This window comes from Cololabis saira, chromosome 21, assembly GCF_033807715.1.
Source record: "Cololabis saira isolate AMF1-May2022 chromosome 21, fColSai1.1, whole genome shotgun sequence".
Taxonomy (NCBI): domain Eukaryota; kingdom Metazoa; phylum Chordata; class Actinopteri; order Beloniformes; family Belonidae; genus Cololabis; species Cololabis saira.
Window position 1 is genome coordinate 16,423,448 of NC_084607.1, and position 17,181 is coordinate 16,440,628.

At 43.9% G+C, this 17,181-nt stretch overlaps 2 protein-coding genes across 3 annotated transcripts; one reads left to right on the plus strand and one right to left on the minus strand.

Moving 5' to 3' along the window:
* Positions 1-388: 388 nt before the first annotated feature.
* On the plus strand, positions 389-10,122 carry mylk5 (myosin, light chain kinase 5). Of its 2 annotated transcripts, none has more exons than XM_061712223.1 (17): positions 389-731; positions 1,758-1,895; positions 2,523-2,675; positions 2,791-2,961; positions 4,542-4,577; positions 5,480-5,607; positions 5,701-5,854; positions 5,948-6,259; positions 6,336-6,441; positions 7,296-7,499; positions 7,567-7,784; positions 7,868-7,991; positions 8,586-8,738; positions 8,814-8,943; positions 9,022-9,109; positions 9,198-9,338; positions 9,592-10,122. In XM_061712223.1, the coding sequence occupies exons 1-17, from the start codon at positions 596-598 to the stop codon at positions 9,792-9,794; spliced, it is 2,595 nt and encodes an 864-aa protein (XP_061568207.1). In that variant the 5' UTR covers positions 389-595; the 3' UTR covers positions 9,795-10,122. The 2 variants fall into 2 exon arrangements, with proteins under 2 accessions (XP_061568207.1, XP_061568208.1); XM_061712224.1 differs by having other exon boundaries at positions 1,797-1,895.
* Positions 10,123-12,936: 2,814 nt separating this feature from the next.
* Positions 12,937-14,586, minus strand: LOC133422149 (complement C1q-like protein 3). The gene is made up of 3 exons (XM_061712061.1): positions 14,329-14,586; positions 14,107-14,241; positions 12,937-13,344 (listed from the first exon to the last, which is right to left on the minus strand). The coding sequence occupies exons 1-3, from the start codon at positions 14,579-14,581 to the stop codon at positions 13,058-13,060; spliced, it is 675 nt and encodes a 224-aa protein (XP_061568045.1). The 5' UTR covers positions 14,582-14,586; the 3' UTR covers positions 12,937-13,057.
* Between the last annotated feature and the right edge of the window lie 2,595 nt (positions 14,587-17,181).

Genomic DNA, 17,181 nt, shown 5'->3' on the forward strand with positions numbered 1-17,181 from the left:
TAAAAGTGATGCTGCTAAAGAGGCCACATGCAGCCTAAAAACATCTTTACAAGCTGCAATCCTCATCTTGCCGGCATTGCAAAGTTCAAATCAGAGTGCTGATAAGTGATGAGGCAAACAGAGAAGTCAATGACCAGCTCTGCGTTCAGCAAACAGCAAACAATGTGACCTTTGGCTACATGACTAGATGGCTCCCTCCCTTTTTCTGCTTTTCCTCGTTTATGCATTGTGCATGTCCATGACAATAAAGACTGGGCTTTGGGTTCTCGCAGGAGAGGTGATCCTGACAAGATAAGCTGCTGCATGATGTGTCATGTACTGAAGGTGGAGTTAGTGCACTTCAGGGGAGGGTGCAAGAAAAAAAGAAAAAAAAAATAGAGAGCTTACATATATGAAGCAGCGTGTGGGGACTGAAGGCAGAGTCTCACTGGCCTCAGAGAAAGTGAAAGAGACACAGACGCACAGAGGCTTGGTGGTTTTATAGAAGAGAGGCCAAGTTGCAGCACAGTGACCGAGAGAGGAAGTGTGATTATCAGCGCGGAAAATGACTCAGTGAATTATTTGTTGTTATGTTTAAAGAGAGCTGTTGTTCAACATGAACGGTGACAGCAACAAACAGCGCTATGTGTCAACCTTCAGGATGCACATGAAGCCACCCAGCGATCCATCTGCACAAAAGAATGGGTTTGGAGTGATCGACAGCAGGACCCCAGTCAAAGGTTCAGACGCAGGTGAGTCCTGCATGAATAATGTAATATGACATGTTTTCTTAGGAAAAAAGAAATCGAAAGCATTTGTCTTGCTATAAATAACATGTCTCAGCACGATTAAGCCACTCAAATTGGTCCACTAAAAAAAACGGACTGTTGCAACAGTTCACTTTTTTCTGTTTTAAAAAGAGCGTGCACGCCTCACAGTTTGTTTCTTTAAAAGTTCACATCCAAGGTCATCTTTGGCAAGATTCATTTTCTTTTGCTCACAGAGCTTGTTTTGTCCAGTTATGCACATCTTTTTGATCATGAGTCGTTTTCCAGACTTCAATGCATCTAATTCTCGATTGCATGTCAACTGCCACACAATTATGTGGTAATGACACTTTTGAAAGCCAAGTTGTACAAGACAAGTTTTCAGTAACTCACAAAAAGAAACCAGAGTTGTTGATCCTTTTCACCAGAGGTCGACAGTTTCAGAACAATCTCAGCTGAGTCAGGAATAAAAGGGTAATAATCTAAAAGTGTGTGAAGGTCCACTTCCCCTGAGTTTTTGTGTGAACTTCAGAATAACTGGATTAACTTTAGCAATCAGTGCTTGTTCTTAAACATGTGATAACTCAACATTGTAAAAGGCTGATGGTCGATTACCTGTCTTGTTAAACGATAACTCATTTATTGTGTGCGGTAACACAGAAGATAAGAATGTTAAATGGCACCTAGTCTGTTTTGAAGCATTTCGTTTAATTGAACGGGGCTCTCATATTACACATGGCATGCTGGTGGTGCAAGCTACAGGATTATTTGGAAATTCACTGAAAGAGGGGGAGTAAAATTCCCAGGAAGCCCTCTTCAAATTATGCAAGGAGCATAACTTCAATCAAAAAAATTCAGCTCCAGATCTGCCAGAACTCATCAGAGCTTCACAAAACATTTTTAACATGCTCCTAATTAAAAGTGAGAGATTTTAAAGCAAGAGCAGGAATGTTCTGAACTAATTGTTAATTGAGTCATGACTCCTTTTGTGTCCCTTCTCTCCAAATGCAGGGCCTCTTCTGAAAACTGTTGATCTGCCTGTCTTCATAGAGCCCCTGGAGGACTGCTGCGTGGACGAAGGCAGCGAGATCGCCCTACGAGGGGTTCTCACCGGGAGCCAGCCCATCAAAGTCACGTGGCTGCACAATGGTGAGCAGACTCATTTTACGCTGCTAGATGTTCATCCCCAGGCTCCGATACGCCTGTTGATGGTAGAAACTGCTCTGAATGATTTTTCAAACTTCAGTTTAAAAGAATACTTTATTTGAAGGGAATATTTATAGTTTACTGGACATGTTTCTGTTCTGTTATAACTCTTGTTTTTATATCTGCAACACTTTATCTATGGAATTACTTTTTTTTTTTTTTTGGCCATTATTTCTTCACATTTCCTATATTTTGAAGCTTAAAAAAAATAAGAATAAAAAGCCAGATGAAGCATTTGTAATGATGGATCCACTATAAGCAGTCAGGTGTGGATCCAAACACTTTTGAAGAATGTGTAGTGAGTCCAAACTAGTGTAATTAGTCTGATTAATTGGGTGAACGTAGACATGCAAGATGTCAGTGGCGAGCTGGGCTTGAAAAAAAAAACCTGAAACTGGGAAGGTTTGAGGTGAAATGCTGATGAGAGGAAAAAAAAAAAGACAAAATCTAACCAGATACAGACAACCGCAAGCGGAAATCTAAAAGACAGTATCTGGATAACGAAACCCTAACGTAACCCATGTAGAGGAGATGGTTTCTAGTTTTCTGTTTGTTTGTTCCTATGGGCAGGTGAAGTGGCACGCTTCGGGAATCCATCCTTCAATGGCAGGGAGGTGAGTTTTGTGGTGAGGGAGTGCTTACCAGAAGATGCCGGGGCCTACACGTGCCTGGCTGAAAACGGCGCTGGGAAGACATCCTGCAGCGCTGCTGTGTTTGTCAAAGGTGAGGAACCTTTTAAAATACTCAGAGCCAATTCATTCAAGATCTTGCTGCTAAATTTTACCTCTAAACGTTTTATCCTCCACCCACCCCCCACTGCCAACAACAACAAATGCAGACTATGAAAGTATTGGTGGTGCTTCGAAGTTTTCCACATCTGCACCTCAGACCACTATGCAGAATGGAAGATCGCCACAAACTCCCAAAGACGAGCCGCTGACGCCCAGAGGATCTGTTTTTTCCTCGCCTACAAACTCTGCAACGCAAAGCCCATTTTCATCTCCAAGAGGTAATCACACGACCAATCAGCAGACATATCCACAGAGTCGGATTAAATAAATGGACTACACTAGGCAGACTGTGATTTTTGGGCCCCCCTCCATCGATGTTATTTATGAAATCTTAAACTTACCAAAGTTACTAATACAATTTTGGGGTTTTTCGGGTCGGATCGGGTGTCTATATGCGCAATTTTAACTCTCCAATTAGCTTTAGGCTTGCCTCGACGCAGGGCCCCATGGCTGCTTGAGACCCGGGCGGATCGGTGATTTTTGTAACAAATTTATCAAACGTGCCTTTCAGAGAGGCATTAAACTCTTCCATTTTCTTTCGTTTTTTTCTTTTTTCATCCCCTGATGGAAATTTCCTGAATCTGTCTCGTTCTCTCGACATTGTATGACAGTTTGTTCCAACTCCACCCGTCTGGATCAGACTAGCTTGTGTCCGCGCTTGGTCTGATCAGTTGTATTGAACAACAGACACCGTTATCATTGCACATATATTTATTGATATGCACAGACTAGCACATATTTAGGTCTGTAATGGAACGTGACTGTTGATATTTATAGGGGAAAAAAGGGAAAAAAAACGAAAAAAATAAAAAAAAATTGGGGAAAAAAAAAAAAACGGCCCATAGCGCCAGGCCCCTTGGGGCGCGAGGCCCCCGGTCGCACGGTTCGCACATCCCTTGCGGCGGCCCTGTGCGTATGTATGTGTATATATATATGTATGTATACTAAATATAGTAATAATGCACATATATATATGCCTTAGGTTTTTACCGGAATGTTATCAACCATTAATATGTGTGCAGACAAAAAAAATAAAAAATTATTCACTCACTCACTCACTCATCTTCTCCCGCTTTATCCGTTACCGGGTCGCGGGGGCAGCAGCCTCAGCAGGGATGCCCAGACTTCCCTCACCCCAGACACTTCCTCCAGCTCTTCCGGGGGGAGTCCGAGGCGTTCCCAGGCCAGCCGAGAGACATAGTCTCTCCAGCGTGTCCTGGGTCTTCCCCGGGGTCTCCTCCCGGTGGGACATGCCTGGAACACCTCCCTAGGGAGGCGTCCAGGAGGCATCCGGTACAGATGCCCAAGCCACCTCAGCTGACTGAAAAAAATTATTATTATTTTTTTTTTTTTTTGTCCTGGGCCCCCCCCTGTCAATCGGGCCCTAGGCACATGCCTAGTTTGCCTTTGAGTTAATTCGGCTCTGCATATCCACACGTCCTTTCTTGACCTGTGGCCATTTTCAGCGTCGTTCATGTTCAATGTGCCACCTCATGCAGGTTGTGTTGTGGAAATATGAGACAAATGTGTTTCTGGATTTCTAAAAGGAAGCAACCATATAGTCTCTGCGTGATTGGCTGTCGAGTTACATATGTAACAACCGCACTCAACTTCTACAACAACCTAACTCCCTGAAACACCCACTAACACTCTCAGTTCCAAGTAAATGCCATATAGGGCAGTGGACATTGCACGCTACAGTAAAACTTCCTGCGTCTATATACTGATAGCCGTAATAAGGGCAGAGCCACTCCTATATAGCTGCCAAAACCTACCTGCATTTTATTTGTCTCTGCAGAAGTCATCCCCAAGAAGAGGGCCAACTCAGGAACAGGTGAGAATAAATATGCATTTATATTTGTCTTCGCTCCACTTCTGCCAAATATCCAAACATTTTAACTGTTTCCTCCACTCCTCTACTTCCTAAAGTTACATTGTCTGCTTTTATTGGTGCTGTTCCTGCTAAATGAATTGATCGATTAGACAAGGGTAATGTGAGTGTGGTGAGACTAACCACCTTTATTACAAAGCCGCACTGCGTTTTCAAGATTTTATTATTGATAAAATATTGTTACTGTGTTCTGATATACAGGTAAACTTTGCCTTAGGGGTGTTGGCAACGGTAACAAAAGCCTGAAATGCTCACTCAGTAACATCTGGATGATTGCTCTTAGCGCACAGAGAGTTTTCTTCTTTATCTTTTGATTATTTTATTTCATGAACTGGAAATAAAGGATGCTGAGAGATTAGGCGGAAAGGTGGAACTGTTGCCTTGAAAGCAGTTTAAACATCATTTTATCAGATTGGCCTCAGTCAAATTCGACATCCTGGTGTCAGTATTTGAATTCTCATGGCGTGTGGGAAGACACTGACTTCAGCTCATATATGGTACTTTTTTTTAGCCCGGTAAGTGCAGCGTGTGACAAAGAGCACAGGACGGATCTCGATTACACAAGCGCTGCATCTACCTGAGAGCTCGAAAAGGTTATCCGTGTTTTGCATTTTGTTTCCACCCGAGACATTTGGCCTGCTGTGTACTGCAACACAATAATAATGGTATCAGGTTGAGCAACACCCGCCCAGTGTCACTGCGACTGCAACCACGGCTCTCACTTCCAGACGTTTCTTTATCTCGGACTCTGGGCCACTTGTTTCCTTCCAGCCGGACGGATCAGCATTCAGCAGACACCACAACCAGCTAAGAGTCAAAACACCCGCGTTGTTTTGTCTCCGCAGGCCCGGTTTTACGTTTCGAAAATCCCCCACAGCACCTGGAGGTGAAAGTGGGACAAACTGCCCGGCTGACGTGTGCGTTTGTGGGAAACCCTCCTGTGGTGTCCCGCTGGATCAGAAACAAAGAGCAGGTCGGGGAATTTGAAGTTTAAAAGACGCAATATCGACTCCTGCCGCGTTTCCTGTATCTTTATCTCTCCGTCTTGTTTTGTTTTTACCTGCAGGTGGGGGACGGCCCAGAACTGTGGACAGAAAGCACAGATCAGAGCAGCACGCTGGTCATCGCCGAGGCCGGACCACGGCACGCTGGCCGCTACACCGTCGTACTGAGAGACCGCAAAACCTCAGCGCAACACACTCTAACTCTTTCTGTCATAGGTGAGCTGACCCGTAATCTGGCCGTGTGAAGTCGAGAGAGGCCAAGTGACGCTGTTACTCAAAAACATTTAAACTTTTATTCACCCTGTCCAGAGAGTCCGGAGCCTCCCGCGTCGTGTCCTGTCGTCTCCATCCTATCTCCGTCCAGCCTTGTGCTGTCCTGGTCGGGCCCCTGCTACGACGGCGGCAGTGCCATCCTGGGTTACGTGGTGGAGGTGAAGAGCCAAGGACACGCCGGGCCTGAGGACTGGACCCAGCTCACAGGCCAGTGTAAAAGCACCTCATACAGAGTGAGTTCAGGGCTGCAGCCTCAGCACCAGTACTGTTTCAGAGTAAGGGCCTATAACGCCGTGGGAGTGAGCGAGCCGGGCCCAGTTTCACCAGTGGTTAAGATGGAGCAGAAAGGTGAGGCGATGAGATTCTTTAAAATGTTAAATACCAGGAAGTATAATCACTAAAGCAGCTGCACCTGTGATCACAGATCCTGACAAGAAGCAAGAGGAAGCCTCTCACGAGTACACCTGCGTCACCATTGACTCCTCCCACAAAGTCACGGATCATTACAATATGCAGGAGAAGCTGGGGATGTGAGTATTGATCAGGTCAAACCTGCTTAAAAAAAACATTTGTTTTTTTTTAATAAGTGAAGCGAAAAATAACTTCCTTGAACGACTGGAACCAGGAAGGGAGGAGGGAGTGTTGACATTTAAAAGTAGCAGTGTGGCAAGAGGAGAAACGCTGGCAGAGAAGTAAATCCAGGATTAAAATATAAGCATGTAGAGACATGATCCTGTTCCCTGCGTTGGCTATACCAACTTCAGGTCCTGTAGTTAATATGTCCAGGAAATAAGAGATCCTCCCCTTTCAGTGGCAGCTGTATCAGATAGAAGTGTCTTATTTACGTTGTACCGTATTGGCCCGAATATAAGACGACCCTGATTATAAGACGACCCCCTCTTTTTCAAGACTCAAGTTTGAAAAAAGACTTTTTGAACACCAAATTAAATTTTCATACAGAAAATAATTACAGTACATCTGAAACAAATGATTATAACAATATATTTTGCCTCGTTCAAATCATCATCTTGAAATTTGCATCATAACTTCTCCTCAGCTGCCGGTTAACCTGCCGATCTTCCACCCACTTTTCTTGTTTCTCCATCTTTTGTTATCTCTTCTCTTATTTTCTTCTCTTTTCTTTCTTAGTGCTATTTTTTATTTTTCTTCTTCGTGACAGGGGTTGGCTTTGGCCTGGGGAGTTAAGTTTAGCATTCACTTTAAAGATATCTGGCGCCATCTAGTGTTGTGAATGGGTATAACGTCTAGACCCCGAATGTAAGACGACCTCCACTTTTTCAGTCTTATTTCAATGCAAAAAACACCGTCTTATATTCGGGCCAATACGGTACTCATCGTCAATAAAACGACTTGTCTTCATCAGGGGGAAATTCGGTATGGTGTACAAGCTGACCCACAAAGAGACGGGACGCGTGTGTGCCGGCAAGTTCTACAAAGGGCGTCGCACCAAAGAGCGGGAGGACGCTCGTAAAGAGATCGAGCTGATGAACTACCTCCATCACCCCAAGCTGGTGCAGTGTCTGGCAGCGTATGATCACAAGCCTGAGATGGTCATGGTGATGGAGTTGTACGTGCCACCGTGTTAAATTCTCATAGCGACAGTGAGTTCGAGCCTGAGTGATGTGTTTCTGCAGAATTGCAGGTGGGGAGCTGTTTGAACGGATCGTTGACGACAACTTTGAGTACTCGGAGTCTGCCAGCGTGCGCTACATGCAGCAGATTCTGGAGGGGATGGCCTTCATGCACGATCAGAACATCATCCACCTGGACCTGAAACCTGAGAACATCGTTTGCGTGGACACCACTGGCACCTCCGTAAAGATCATCGACTTTGGATTAGCCAGCAAGCTCGGTACGCAAAAGGCATTTATCTTTATATTCATACCTTTAACGTGTCTGTTTCAGTACCAAAACTTTGCATATCACACTTACCAGATGACCGCACACCTCTGAAGGTGATGCACGGCACCCCGGAGTTTGTGGCCCCTGAAGTCATCAACTATGAGCCGGTGTGTTTGGCCACTGACATGTGGAGCATCGGCGTCATCTCCTACATCTTGTGAGTCACTCCGCCACTCTCTATCTATTACAGGAGCTTTTTTAGTTTTTTACATTTTAGGAAGGAGGTTTGTTCACTTACTTGCCAAGAAACAAATGAAAAGATTGATTTGACTCTCCTGTGTGCTCCAATAAATGCGATGCTTGGCTCTGTCCTCCTTGGTTGCCTTCCACGTTCCAGAAAGTTGCTGCGTCCTTCCAAGAAACAATCTAGAAAACAGCCCCCACATGAAATCTGAAAGGGACTGTAATAGAATCAAATAGAGGCATAATTCAATGACAATATGGAAACATTATGACACTTGGGATTGGGAAGTTGTTTGTTAAAAATGTGCCCCCGAGACTGCAGCTCCCCTGGACTTAACCTGTTTTCAGAACTGAAGCTGCATGTTATAATTTATTGCTCTGTGTACTAAACTTACAGCAGCATTTGCCTGCTGGTAAGAGCGAGCTTTTGAATCAATATATATACTGAACGTCAGAAAACCCATAGATTTTTTTTAGGCGTCTACTGTCACCTAGTGGACATAACAATAAAATGGTAAATAACATCCACTTGGCAGTGAGTGCTCTTGTCGTTTGTCTGTGTTTTCAGGTTGAGTGGCGAGTCTCCATTCCAGGGAACCAGTGACGCAGAGACCCTGGCCTTGGTCACGGCAGCTCAGTGGGAGTTCGATGAAGAGAGCTTTGAAGAGATAACTGATGAGGCCAAAAATTTCATCAGCTCACTGCTCAGCAAGGACTCCAGGTAATATCATAAACATGCAGCCACGACACAAACCGCATTCAGTCAGTCCCTAGAAATATTTTCTTTGTTTAAAAGGCGGAGGATGTCCTGTGGAGAAGCCCTCGCCCATCCCTGGATGGCAGCATTTGAATCTGGAGACATCAGCGCCACGAAGAGTCTGTCAAAGGAGAAAATGAAGAGGTTTCTTGCCAGGCAAAAGTGGAAGGTAACACACACCAGAGCTTGCATGCATTTTTCTTTGTGGTTACGTTTCTCTGCTTTCTGACAGAAATGTGTCTTATAGAAAGCCGGCAAAGCCATGCTAGCCCTAAAGAGAATGGCCCTGCTGTCTAAAAGCGACTCATCCGCTTCCCCCACAAGCCCCAGAGAAGGTGAGGCCCTTTTTCCTCGGCCAGCATCTTATCGGAAACATTTTCACATTCTCGGTTGAGATGTTATTTATTTACTTTTGTCTTCTAGATTCCTCCCTGAGCCCAGAAGCGGAGCATGCCCTGCAGTCTCTGGAGCAGGAGATGCAAGGACCCCCCCAGTTCACCAAGAGCTTGCAGGAGCAGACTGTAACTCAGGGATCCTGTGCTCGTCTCTCATGTCACCTCACAGGTACATCAGCATACACAACAAACTGAATCGTCTTCGCTTGACATGAATGCTTCTTACTTTTAATAATAGTGTCAAAGTTTTAGACATTCACACATCTTGCATATTGTATTATTAGACAAAACATGAAATTTCGGCCATAAAAAAATATGTTTTTCAGTTCAGTTCAAGGGTTGCATCTTGACTTCTTTCTTTAGATGCATAACCGTGTCTGCTCCGGTTCCCCTGACCTCAGCGCTCCCATCTGTCTTTGCAGGATATCCAGATCCAGAGGTGGTGTGGTTGTGTGGCGACGAACCTTTGGAGGAGTCTTCCACCGTGCAGATAGAGTACGAGGAAGATGGACGCTGCACCTTGGTTCTGTCGAAAGTCGGCCCAGGAGACACCAACGTTTACACCTGCAGAGCCACAAACGACCACGGGGAAGCGTTCTGCTCCGCCAAACTAACTGTGCAATAACACATCATGAAAGAATAGATAAAATGTATAAATATTTTTCTGAGTGCCTTGATTATGTACATTGTTACAGAGCAGAATATGTAGAGAGTCATAGTTTCTATTTTAAGACACAGTTGGATACTGACTACTTCAGTTGAAACTGACGCATGTTGTTTGGCTGCAGCTTACAATAAGTCCACACGTTCATCTGTAAAGGCAAATAAGCTTGAAAATATACATGTTTCTTTACAAATAAATATATAAAAAAACATAATTTAAAAAAGTGCTTGCCGATGAGTCATGGTGTGGCTTCTAACTCGTGTTCAGGGGAGGGAAATAAGGCTTTGAGTTTTAACCTGCACATCAGTCAGGCCTGTTCAACACTCCTGTTTGGACCCGGTTGTCGGGTTCACCACATGTTCATGTTAATTTTCATGTTCACCACACAACAGGGACAAAGTCCGGGACTTGTGGATTTGTTTGCGTTGCCAATTTGTGGACCAACTGGTGGTTTCCCAGGACCTTTTCTCAGTAGGTTTAATCGACACACACAAATAATGACAATTGGAATGCAAATGACACAATGCAAATTATTTGGCATCTTATCTCAACAACTTAAAGACAAGTTCTTCTGGTTTCTAAATTGTAAATGTATAACCAGTGTTCTGTTTTGGAAAAAAAGAAAAAGGAATCTGCAGCTCTATGAAATTAGCTGTGCTGTCAAAGGATGGCCTGCCCAGCCTCAACACCCAGTTTCGTTAAGTTGAGGTGAATATCTTTTATCATATACATTAAGGGGCTGATATGCATTCACACAAGATACTAAACATCTGCTATATTTACCATCGTTTAAGGGCCAAATTTTTGAAGTTCCCTAAGGCCAGACAGCCTGTTGCCAGAAGAGCTGATTGTGTTTGGACAACTTTAGACATAAAGCTTAAATTTTGTTAAGTCTTTAAATGCATGGCCACAAAATGTAATACTGCTGCACAGATAGCAATACCAAAAATTAAAGCTGCAAGCAGCGATGAACGGGCCCTCGCACTCATGGCCACCGTCCCCCATAAGCATATCAGAAATGACACCACCCACGACTCTCTATGTCAAACGATTCAAAAGTTATAGCAGAAAATAGGCACAACCAATCAGAAGAAGGGGCGGGGCTAATTCAGGCCAATGAAGCTCAAGGACTCAATACCGAGTCCGATGACACCACCCACGACTCTTTATGTCAAACCATTCAAATGTTATGGCAAATAAAAAATTTTTCCAGAGGGCGCTGTTGAGCCATTTTGCCACGCCTATTAATGCAAACCATGAAATATCAAATTTATCGCCAGGCCTGGCTTGCATGCAAAATTTGGTGCCTTTTGGGGAACAATCAAATATGGACCAATCAGATGAAGGGGGGGCGCGCTTTTTGGCGTCTAGCGTCGCCAAGGTAATGCTTTTGAAAGAGAAAAGTAATGCGCGTGGTCGCAGGATGGAGACGCACATTTTGATGTATAACACACTTGGGGGCACGTTACGGTTCGGGCCGTATTAACTGCCGAAGGAATGGCATAAATTTCACCAAAATGACACGATTAATTCAAAATGGCCGACATCCTGTTCGGTTTCGGCCATGACGCCAAGAGACTTTTCTTTAAGTTGTGCCATGATACAGGTCTGTACGGATTTTCGTGCATGTACGTCAAACCGTATTGTGGGGCTTGAGGCACGAAGTTTTCCGGGGGGCGCTGTTGAGCCATTTTGCCACGCCCATTAATACAAACCATGAAATATCAAATTTATCGCCAGGCCTGGCTTGCATGCCAAATCTGGTGCCTTTTGGGGAACTATCAAATATGGACCAATCAGATGAAGGGGGGGCGCGCTTTTTGGCGTCTAGCGTCGCCACGGTAACACTTTTGAAAGAGAAAAGTAATGCGTGTAGTCGAAGGATGGAGACGCACATTTTGATGTATAACATAGCTGGGTTCACGATACGGTTCGGGCCGTATTAATTCTCGAAGGAATGGCATATATTGCTCCAAAATTACGCGATTAATTCAGAATGTTCAAAATGGCCGACTTCCTGTTCGGTTTCGGCCATGGCGCCAGGAGACTTTTCTTTAAGTAGCGACATGATAAAGATGTGTACCGATTTTCGTTCATGTACGTCAAACCGTATTATGGGGCTTGAGGCGCAAAGTTTTTTCTGTCTGAACCAATCAGATGAAGGGTGGGCGCGCTTTTTGGCATCTAGCGTCGCCACGGTAACGCTTTTGAAAGAGAAAAGTAATGCGTGGTGTTGGAGGATGGAGACGCACGTTTTGATGTATAACACACTTGGGGGCATGTTACGGTTCGGGCCGTATTAACTGCCGAAGGAATGGCATAAATTTCGCCAAAATGACAATTCAAAATGGGTGACTTCCTGTTCGGTTTCGGCCATGGCGCCAAGAGACTTTTCTTTAAATTGCGCTATGATACAGGTGTGTACCGATTTTCGTACATGTACGTCAAACCGTATTGTGGGGCTTGAGGCACAAAGTTTTCCGGGGGGCGCTGTTGAGCCGTTTCGCCACGCCCATTAATGCATACCATTAAATATCAAATTTTTCGCCAGGCCGGTCTTGCGTGCAAAATTTGGTGACTTTTTGGGCACGTTTAGGGGGGCAAAAAGGCCTTCCTTTTGTCAGAAGAAAGAAAGAAAGAAAGAAAAAAAAATTTCCTACAGATACAATAGGGCCTTCGCACTGAAGGTGGTCGGGCCCTAATAATATATAGGCTTATTTTTTGAAAATGTATTTCATTTTGTGATGTGGAAGAATTAAAAGCCAGAGAACAGGAGGCAGGAGTAAAAAGCAAAGTCCTTTCATTCAAACACAACTTTACACAAAAAACTCCACCAAAGCAGGGCATTTCAGGGAAAAACAGAGACGTGGCTTTTTTCAATAAAAAAAAGCTGTATATCGACTTTTTTCAATATACCGACAAATTATGAAACCAACAGAACTGATGCTTATAGAAAAAACAAGACTAAAACTGGGGAATAGGAGAAGATACAACAATAATGAAAAACACCCTTCCCCCAATAGCTGAATTACAACAAAACACACCAACCTCATAGAAAAGAACATGGGGATACCAAAACCCAAGAAAAACTCTGGATCATCACTCTTTTTTAAACCATAGTTTATTATCAACTGTGTTTAAGTTGGACTTGCTAAAATCAAGAAGAATACAGAACAGACGATACATCTATTTGACAGCTTTGCAGAGGAATGCTGCTGTCTGATTCACAGGGTGAAGAGCAGAAAGCCGGTGAAGCTGTTGTAGTGCATCCCGTCGTCGTAGATGATCCTGTTGGCCTGCAGCTCCACGTAGACCTGGTCTCCCACGTTCAGAGGAACCACCGCAGCGTTGCTCCCCATGTCATTGCCGTCTGACCCGGAGGTGTCCCACACGGATGTCAGCAGCTCGCTGTTCTTCTTGAGACACACCACTGAGTTGGGAGTGGATCTGAGGTTGTTGAACATCGAGAATCGGAAGAAATACATCCCATCGACCATTGCTGTGAAAATACCTGTCAAACAAACAAATTGTAAACTGATATGAAGCAGTGTGTGCATGTGTAGGCTACTGGTTTTAATCAGTTATTTGTTTTATTTTATGTTGTGTGTTAATTTTTTATATACTACACTGATACAAATATTGTGCTTGATCTACTTAAAAAAATAAGTCAACTTTTTGCATGAGATTATTATGTAGATCAAGAAAGACTAGTCTTTGTATGAACTGCTTAAATATTTGTATGTAAATAATACATTTAGCAAGTACAGTCAACTTAATTGGGTTAAGTTTACTTTATTTATCAAAATTAGGTTGACTTTACTTGCAAAAATTAAGTTGACTTTACTTGAAAATGAATTTTGTACATACTAAAAATTAAGTAGTTTATACAAGACTAGTTTTTCTTGATCTACATAAAAATCTCATGCGAAAAAGTTGCCTTCATTTTTTAAAAGTAGAAAAATGCACAATGTCTTGTTTTTTGAACAAATGCAGATTAAGTTCAAAACTAGATGTATTCATGTAAAGCAACAAACTTCATTTTTAATTGTTAATATCACAGATTTAAATATTTTATATTTACATGCGCTTAGATTTATTTTTTTCAGTGTATAGTATTTACTATTTATCTATTTATTTTTTAATACTGGCTGATGGCACTTTTAATTTCGTTATTATACAATTACAATAAAGATCTAATCTAAACCAGATAGAGAATACATTGGCATGTCTCTTTCCTCCCCTGGTATCTGTCTCTCTCACATACTTTACACACCTGTTGAAGGATTGTAACTGTTGCCAGCGTTGGAGAAAACCTTTTTATATTGCAGTGGTATAGCAGTGGTGAAAGGTCCTGTGTCTCCGGAGCCGGTATCCCTGAGAGTTGCCGAGAAAGCCACCTGTGGGGTCCCTGACATCAACAAAACATCACAAACACATCACAATAGGACGCGCATGCCCTTCATTTATGACAGAAACACCCGGCTCTCCAAGTCACCTCCGAGGCTCTGCAGCTCCAGGACCTGTTTCTCCGCGTTTTGCAGTCTGCTCTCCAAAAACGTAATTTTTTCTGCCATGTTTGACATTTTCTCCTCCAGAGCGCCCACTTTCACAGAAATGGGGTAGATGTCAGTGTCCCGGCAGCCTGCTGATCCCGGACACGCGTTGAGTTTGTCATTATTCTCAACAGCTCCTTGTTCGCACCGACAGCAGCCGGAGACCAGAATCAAGAGAGCGATCTTAATCATCATCGTAGTTTTTTCTGTTTCTGCTTCTTTTCCATTTGAAAAGTCCCATTTTATACTTTCAAACTAAAAAAAAAAAAAAAAAAAAACCTTTACATGTGCAAAACAGGGAATAGCCAACCACATTCTTGCAACACCCGATAAGGGAATGCTATCTAACCGGACTGATCCGGGAAAAACCTAACTATAGACCCTTTTTCAGCCTACGTCACATAATGTTGCGCGCGCATCTTGGCAACAGAAGTGGCGTTGTTCTCCAGCAGTTCTGACTGAAAGCAAGCATTTAACAAACTGTTCCCAGCATCAACATGTCTGGTTGTTGCGTATACGGTTGTACGAATCGCTATTCCACCGGCGGACTAAAGTTTTATAGGATTCCGACAGGATCACGATCATTTCAGAGCAACCAGTGCTCCTGCGGCGGCTTGTACCTTCAGGGACAGCGGGACATCGAAGTCTCTGGCCCGCAGGAACTTGAGGAGGAAGAGGTCGGAGAAGCCGGCGGGGGGGTTCCCGGGGACCCCTCCGGCCCCGGGGGGGTTCCCGGGGACCCCTCCGGGGCCGGGAACCCTGCACACCTGCTCCGCCCGCCGCCGCAGGCTCTCCAGGGCCGGCCGGAGCCGCTCCGGATCCTCCGGGAGCTCGGGGATCCGCTGGCCGCTCATGACCCTCTCAGTCCGGGTTCGAGGCTCCGCAGCTCCGCGGGGAGGGGGGAGGGACCGCCTCAGGACGACAACCCATTTGGCCACTTGCTAACGTCTTCAACCCACTCATTAATAGAACACGGATCTGGAAGTCGGACACCATTTGTCAAAGTCAACTTGTTAAGGTAAAATTTGCGATCTTTAGTTGATAATCCCCTTGCTTAGCTTGACACGCTGTTCATCTCCGCCATCTTCTGTTGCCAAAATGCGCGCGCATACGTTCTACGTCATCATTGTTTACAAACAGAAAAAGGGTCTATTCTATTTCCCCATGTGGCGAGGCGTAGTGCAGAGGGGGAAGTTGTCCAACAACGCCACCTGGGGAATTGCACCCCAGGAAATAAACTCGACTTGGTACTGGGTCTACTATGAGGTCACACAGATTCGTTACACCAAGTAAAAGAGGACATGAGACGGACTTCCAAAAATATATAAATTATTTTTATTTAACAATGGTTTACTAAAATGAACACGTTCTCTGCAACCCGAGTGTCTGCTATAGCCACAGTAAGTTAAGGGGGAAATAAACAAAAAAAAGGGGGAACCGGGCCAAACTCAGGGAGGCGGACAGATTAAAGAAACTTAAAACATGCAACAATACTACAAACCAAACCACCACGTGCCACAGCAAACTTAAGGGATGTGAGATGGGACCACCACCAGGGAGTCTGCCACGCACTATCCAGCTCCTGTCCAGGGGAAAAAGAAACAAAATTAGGTGAAGTGACACTCGAGGGTTTGGTTTATACAAATATTTAAAAGAGCCTATTCTAAAACACTCTCACACAACATTCACACCCACATGCACACCAACATAAAGAATACAAATTAATTGTTTTAAAGTAAATACAAATACTTAAATAACTTAGCTATGGGTGGCAACCCATAGCTAAATAAAATCAGAAATGTAACAAAAAACTAAACAACATAACCAGATGCGACTAAAAAAAAGAAAATAAATGAACAGAAAGAAAAATGCTTTAAACAGCTGGCCCAAGGAGGAACCGGAAAGCAAATGAATAATTAACCAAAAACAAACAAACAACACAACAATTGCGGTGGGGCTTCAGTCTGATGCTGCGTGGATAGCCGCAACCAGAAACAAAACAATACCGTGGAAGACAGGGTGAAAACGGAGCGGCTGCACCAAGGCTGGAGGCCGCGGATGTTTAACTTAGATGGCCGTGATGGTCAGCAATAAGCTGTGCAGTGCATCCTCAGAGCACAGGAGGAGAGACAAAACCGCTGCAGATTCCGCAGCTACAGCAGGACAGAGCAGAGGGCAACAGCTGTTAGCATAGGGCTACTATAGCCAACAAAGATTAATAAAAAAAGAGCATGCTTACTGACAAAGAGAGCTTTAACACTCACGATCCAGTCCCAGTCTACAAAACAGCAGAGAGGGAACACCACACTTCCTCCAGCTGCAACCCAACTGACACGGCCAACACGTTCATCTGTAAAGGCAAATAAGCTTGAAAATATACATGTTTCTTTTACAAATAAATATATAAAAAAAAAACAATTTTAAAAAGTGCTTGCCGATGAGTCATGGTGTGGCTTCTAACTCGTGTTCAGGGGAGGGACATAAGGCTCTTTGAGTTTTAACCTGCACATGAGTCAGTCATCCCTGTTCCACACTCCTGTTTGGACCCGGTTGTCGGGTTCACCACATGTTCATGTTCACCACACAACAGGGACAAAGTCCGGGACTTGTGGATTTGTTTGCGTTTCCAATTTGTGGACCAACTGGTGGTTTCCCATGACCTTTTCTCAGTAGGTTTAATCGACACACACAAATAATGACAATTGGAATGCAAATGACACAAATGCAAATTATTTGGCATCTTATCTCAACAACTTGTTAGGATTTCATGAAATTGTTGAAGCTCAAAACCGTCT

What these genes read in the sequence shown, in the direction of transcription:
- mylk5 (XM_061712223.1), top strand. Translation starts at nt 596, where the DNA reads ATGAACGGTGACAGCAACAAACAGCGCTATGTGTCAACCTTCAGGATG. An exon ending in AGTCAAAGGTTCAGACGCAG is followed by an intron (nt 732 to 1,757) that starts GTGAGTCCTGCA and finishes CTCCAAATGCAG; the next exon opens with GGCCTCTTCTGAAAACTGTT. An exon ending in GGCGTCATCTCCTACATCTT is followed by an intron (nt 7,992 to 8,585) that starts GTGAGTCACTCC and finishes CTGTGTTTTCAG; the next exon opens with GTTGAGTGGCGAGTCTCCAT.
- LOC133422149 (XM_061712061.1), bottom strand. Translation starts at nt 14,581, where the DNA reads ATGATGATTAAGATCGCTCTCTTGATTCTGGTCTCCGGCTGCTGTCGG. An exon ending in GGAGCTGCAGAGCCTCGGAG is followed by an intron (nt 14,242 to 14,328) that starts GTGACTTGGAGA and finishes TGTTGATGTCAG; the next exon opens with GGACCCCACAGGTGGCTTTC. An exon ending in CAGTTACAATCCTTCAACAG is followed by an intron (nt 13,345 to 14,106) that starts GTGTGTAAAGTA and finishes TTTGTTTGACAG; the next exon opens with GTATTTTCACAGCAATGGTC.